Here is a 5,832-nt window from a genome sequence, read left to right as displayed (position 1 = left end):
GCTGTTTTGGTAAAATTAGACATTTTCTCTGTTTTTTTTGTTTGTTTTTTCTGGCTAATTTTGATTTAACTAATATTTTCACAATGTTACTTGTTCTGGCAAATGTAGACATTTTTCTTTTTTTTTGTGGCTAATTTTGCATTTAGCTAATATTTTAGCCTACTTTCGGCTTCAGTATTTCCAGCTAGCTTTAGCATTTTATAGCTAGCAATTAGTTTCAGCATTTTTAGTTATCAGGGCTAGCATCTTCAGCAGCCACATTCAGCTTACAGCATTCACACTAGCATAATATCAGGTAATGCTTTATATCTAGTTTTATAAGTTCCCTTCCCAAAACATTCATTTTTTATTTTTTTCTTGACAGAATATTGTGCTTAAAACTGAATTCTTACATTAAAACTATCTAGAAAATCAATTTTACAGTGAAAAACAAGAGAATTATTGGATTTAGAAAAACAGTTTACAATATTTAAGTGCTTGATTTGATCCTAAACCTAAAGCTCTGTCCATGTTTTGAGATATATAAACATCCATGGTCCTGTTGGTGCTCCAACAGAAGCTTGATGCTTTTCTCCCTCCGTCTGATGCAAATCAGCCCGATAAGCCTCGCTTCCTGCCAGATTTAATGACTCATGCGGAACTCAACTGCTCCACTTCAGCTGCGCTTTATGGTCACCTGAAGTGCTCCTCGTCGTGGAGAGGTCGGCAAACAGCCGTGAAGTCCCTTTTACAGCCGCCTCACAAGTAGATCCGACAGCTTTTAAGAGCGCCGTAATGGACATGCGAACATCTACAATGTTTGTGTTGTTTGATATACTGTAAATTTTATAACTGTTAACGCAATAAAGATAATTATTGATTATTAAATGATTAAAAAAATAAGAGTCACTTTTATAGAACATCATCAAGCAGAGTAATAATAAATATTATCCCTGATATAATTTGATTTTTCTCATTTTTTTAAATATATTAATAACAATTTTTGCCAATTTTTTTAGATTTTAACCTGACAGAAAACACGAGTTCAAGAAAAAGTCTCTTATTTTGAAAAGAACATGTAAAATCAGGACTTTTCTGGGGAATACATTTGCAAAAATTACAAAAACATAAATAAAAGAAGGTTTTTGGATAAGATGATGGAAAGTTGACATTATTATGGAAAGATTTTATGTACTCATCCCCTACTCACTGGTATGATTAAGCATTATGGGGAAAAAACATTATTCACTTTGAACATTTCTGGAAAATTAGGGAGCCAAAAGCAAATACCAGTCATAATTAGAAATGAGAACTTTCACCGTTTCGATGAATTTATTCTTTTGTTTTGTTTCCGAACATTTTTCCCTCAGTTCCTGCCTTTCTTCTCTTTCCTCCTTGCATTTCATGTTGAATTTCATCAAACTTTTGGCAGGTCGTTCAGCATTTCTCCTCAATCCCGACCATAATTTTGTCTGCAAGCTTCTGGGAAACTGACTTAAATCAGGTTTTGGCTCATCGTGGATGAAAAATGAAATGTTTAGTTTAGGTTTTTAGTCAATGCTTGGTATTAAAAACCTAAAAAAATAGAAAAAAATTTAAGGCACAAATTGATTATCCTGTAGTCTTATGATGCAGAAAATGGATTTAGGACCATCTGTTCAGCTTGAAGCACACACCAGAGAGCTCTAAAGCTCTGAAAAAACCAAACTAAGCGTTTGTTTTGACTCAAGCGATGACAATGAGGGTTAAATTAAAAGATGGAAGACGAAGCGCTCGGTGACCTGCAGCTGAGTTGTCTTTGTCTTTTCTTTGGCAGCGGTTTTAAGCTGAGGGATATGCACGAGAGTGAGGAATGAAGAGGGGATATCCCAGAGGAATGAAAGTAGGAAGAAAAGATGGGAAGGCAGGCCAAGGGTCAAACACCACCCACTCTTGTTCTTCTCCCCCTTCCATCTTCCACCCGTATTATTTGAATACAGCTTTGAGTCTTAGAAGCAGCGCGGATTGAACGTTTTTTAGCAAGTTTTCCATCTTCTGCGGAGTCGGAGAGATCCCCATTTCTGATAGAGACGCAAGCTTGATCTCAACTGACACTAAGGACCTTAAAGTGTCGCTCTGGATTTCACACCAGAGCCGAACAAATGTGGGGAGCAGGAGCTGAAGAAGAGAGGGGGCAGAGGTTGCAGACGTGGAGAGAGCCAGGAGGACTGGAGGCATGAGGCGGGATTTCTAAATGCAGATGAAGATAAAAGTCAGTCTCCATAAAGCAGGGGTGTCAGACAAGGGGGGGGTCCTAAACACATCTAAGGTTCCAGGAGGAACAGCATAACCATTTATTGAACTCAATTTTTAAAACTTTAAAACAGTAGCTTTTTAGCATATTTATGAAGTAGTTATATGGCATGATCTGTGATCATGCTAGTGTGAATGCTGTAAGCTGAATTTGGCCGCTGAAGATGCTAGTGCTGATAGCTGAAGATGCTAAAGCTAGCTAAAATGTTAGCTAAATGCCAAATTAGCCTAAAAAACAACCAAACAAAAAACTTTGGTTAGCCAAAACAGCTAGCATGTAGCTGAAAAAAATAGCTAAACTTCACATTAGCCTAAAAAAACCTTAAAAAAGCCTAAATTAGCCAACGCAGCTAGCATAATGTATATGAGCTAAACTTAAAAACAGCCTAAAAAACATAAAAAGTAAGGCCTGCAATAGCAGAAACAGCTAGCATGCAGCTGAAATATTAGCTAAACTCCAAAACAGCTTAAAAATGTAAAAAGTAAAGCGGAAATTAGCCAAAACAGCTAGCACGTAGCTCAAATATATTCGCTAAACTCCAAAACAGCTTAAAAAATGTAAAAAATAAAGCATAAATTAGCCAAAACAGCTAGCTAAAATATTGACTAAACTTCAAAACAGATTAAAAATCCCTTAAAGTAATGTCTAAATTAGTTAAAACAGCTAGCATGTAGCTGAAATTTTAGCTAACTCCAAAACAGCCTAAATACGTAAAAAGTAAAGCCTAAATTAGCCAAAACAGCTAGCTAAAATATTGACTAAACTTCAAAACAGCTTAAAAAACCCAAAAAGTAATGTCTAAATTATTTAAAACAGCTAGCATGTAGCCGAAATTTTAGCTAACTCCAAAACAGCTTAAAAAATGTAAAAAGAAAATTGTAAATTAGCCAAAACAGCTAGCTAAAATATTGATTAAACTTCAAAACAGCTTAAAAAACCCTAAAAGTAATGTCTAAATTAGTTAGAACAGCTAGCATGTAGCCGAAATGTTAGCTAACTCCAAAACAGCCTAAAAAATGTAAAAAGTAAAGCCTAAATTAGTCAAAACAGCTAGCATGTAGCTGAAATATTAGCTACACTCCAAAACAGCTTTAAAAATGTAAAAAGTAAAGCGTAAATTAGCCAAAACAGCTAGCTAAAATATTGACTAAACTTCAAAACTGCTTAAAAAACCTAAAAACTAATGTCTAAATTAGTTAAAACAGCTAGCATGTAGCCAAAATTTTAGCTAACTCCAAAACAGCCTAAAAAACTTTTTAAAAGTAAAGCCTAAATTAGCCACAACAGCTAGCATGTAAAAGTTAGCCCAACTCCAAAACCACCTAAAAAACATTTTTTTTTTTAAATTCTAAATTAGTCAAAACAGTTAGTATGTAGCTGAAATATTAGTAAAACTTAAAAACAGCCTAAAAAAATCTTAGTAAACGCCCAAATAGGCCAAAAAGCTAGCAGAATGCAAATTTTTAAAACTTTAAACTTTTTAACATGATTATAAAAAATAAAAAAGCAGGAATATTATTCCAGAATAAATCGATTTAAACCTTAAATAACTTTAAACATTTTACTCTCCATAAAAATATTTTTTGTCAAAATTAGAAATAAGTGCAAGATAACATCGGAACATTAATAACCATAAAATAAAATGATCTGGAGGGCCGGATGCGGCCCGCGGGCCTTGACTTTGACACGTGTGCCATAAAAGGTTTTAAAGTGCAACTTAAAAGACTTTCACAGCCTCACCAGCAGCAGCTAACGTCTCCAGCTGCTACACTAATTGATAACGAATTGCGTCTTTAACTTAATAAGGTCTAAACATTTATGGCGTTTGTTGGTCCCCTTTCAGACATTCAGATCAAAGCTCCTCGTCTTTGTGATCACACATTTGCGAGGAGGGCAGTGTCGTTTCAGCTGACAGCGCCGGTGTTGGGAAAAGCATGTGGCCACAAGTCGTCCCTATTTTCAGACACCCACCCCCCAGACACCCGTGTGACCCTCGGTGCACCCTCCTATAGAAGCTAAAGGTCCGACTCCGGCTGCAAACTTTTTTTAACGATGCACAATCGCACAAAAAGAAAAAAATAAAAGTGTTTCCTTCTGGTTGCAACTCTGCCCCCACCGTGCAACCTCTCTGGGTTGCAGCTGATGCCCTCCCCTCCTATAGGGCTGGACACACAGGGTTGGAGGACTCCATTGTCTCCTTCATCTCCAAACCAAAGACTACGCGCTAAAAAGTAATTATTCCCCCTCCTCTCTTCTCCACTCTATCCCATTTTGTAGTCTCCCCCAGCTGCTGCCCTCAAGGCTCTAATTTGGGTCACAGGCGGCAGAATGGCATTTCAATACTCAGGAAACAAACACACGAGCGGGTCTCTGGAGAAACGGAGCTGCAACACAAATGAAGTTGTTGCACGGACCATAAAGTTTGAAGCATTCGTCCCCCCTTCTTCTTGATTATAACTACATCTGTCGAGGAGATTTACAGCCCGGTGGGAGTGCGGAGGAGCAGCGGCGTGATACATCACGCCGAGATTTAACAGCAAGAGGGCAAATGAGGAGCCAATCAACACCAGGGGTGACAAAACAAGCTGCTCATTCTGGAAGCACAAACACTATCAAGAGTGCAAAGATGACTTGTTGCTGCCCAAATTTATTTTAGCTCCAATGCTCATCCAGATCCATATCTGGAGAAACTTTAAAAGAAAAAAAAAACATTTTCTCACCTGTTGGCATTGTGACTTTACTCAATTTATGCAGAAAAAGCTTCTTTAAGGGAGGGTTGCATACTCCAAAAAGGATTTCCAACAAGGGAAAAAAACATCCTCAGATTTCCCAAAACTCTTTGAAATGTTGGGAATGCTTTTTCCCGAGTTTTCCGTCTCTGCCTTCAGTTTGTCGAAGATCTCCTCTGTCTGTTTCTCATTCTGACTCCTACCTTCCTCTCCTCCATATCCACTGCATGCAAGTGTGTGTTTGCATGAGTGTGTCAAAGTGACTGGCCTCTGCTCTCTTCTGCGCCCTCCCTGCAGCGGGTATTCCCCTCCCCCTGACTCCTCCCACTCCGCCAGATCACAAGAAACCAGAAGATGCACATTTCTTCTCAAATACTTACATTTTTTCTACTTTTCATGTCTTCTTTTACGTTAAACCGAACACTTTTTTTGGGACTTTGCAAGACATTATTGTGCGTCTCAGCAGGCAGCTCTCCAGAGATCACACTGACGCTCACTTTATCTGAAGGAAAAAGGGGGTTATGGGTGATCAATAGGCCAAGAGCCGACTCAGACAAAAGCTCCTCGTCAAGTGCGAGACGCTGCACTGTTCATTGTGTCGCAGATTAAAGGCCGGCAGAAAATGAAAAGAAAGAGAAAAGAGGTCACCGATTTGATTCTTTTTGGTTCATGATTGCTTAAATCTCAGCATAACTTATATTCATGTGTTTTTTTTAGCTTAGATTTATTGAACTTTGAGTGTTAAAACAGATGCTTGAACTTTATTACAGACTTAATTTAGTGTAATTGCTCGTAAAAACAAAGCTACAAAAACAACATTTAAGCAAAAAC

At 37.7% G+C, this 5,832-nt stretch overlaps 1 protein-coding gene across 1 annotated transcript in view; it reads right to left on the bottom strand.

The window, feature by feature from the left end:
- Positions 1-5,356, bottom strand: part of LOC112158173 (pleckstrin homology domain-containing family G member 1) — a 45,334-nt gene extending 39,978 nt beyond the window's left edge. The window contains exon 1 of the mRNA XM_024291398.2: positions 4,993-5,356. Coding sequence (XP_024147166.2) covers positions 4,993-5,002 — 10 coding nt within the window. The 5' untranslated portion in view covers positions 5,003-5,356. The remainder of the gene's footprint in view (positions 1-4,992) is intronic.
- Between the last annotated feature and the right edge of the window lie 476 nt (positions 5,357-5,832).

The sequence above is a fragment of the Oryzias melastigma genome, linkage group LG24, assembly GCF_002922805.2.
Source record: "Oryzias melastigma strain HK-1 linkage group LG24, ASM292280v2, whole genome shotgun sequence".
Taxonomy (NCBI): Eukaryota; Metazoa; Chordata; class Actinopteri; order Beloniformes; family Adrianichthyidae; genus Oryzias; species Oryzias melastigma.
Note: the sequence above shows the minus strand (reverse complement) of the source record. Positions and strands in the feature narration are given on the sequence as shown.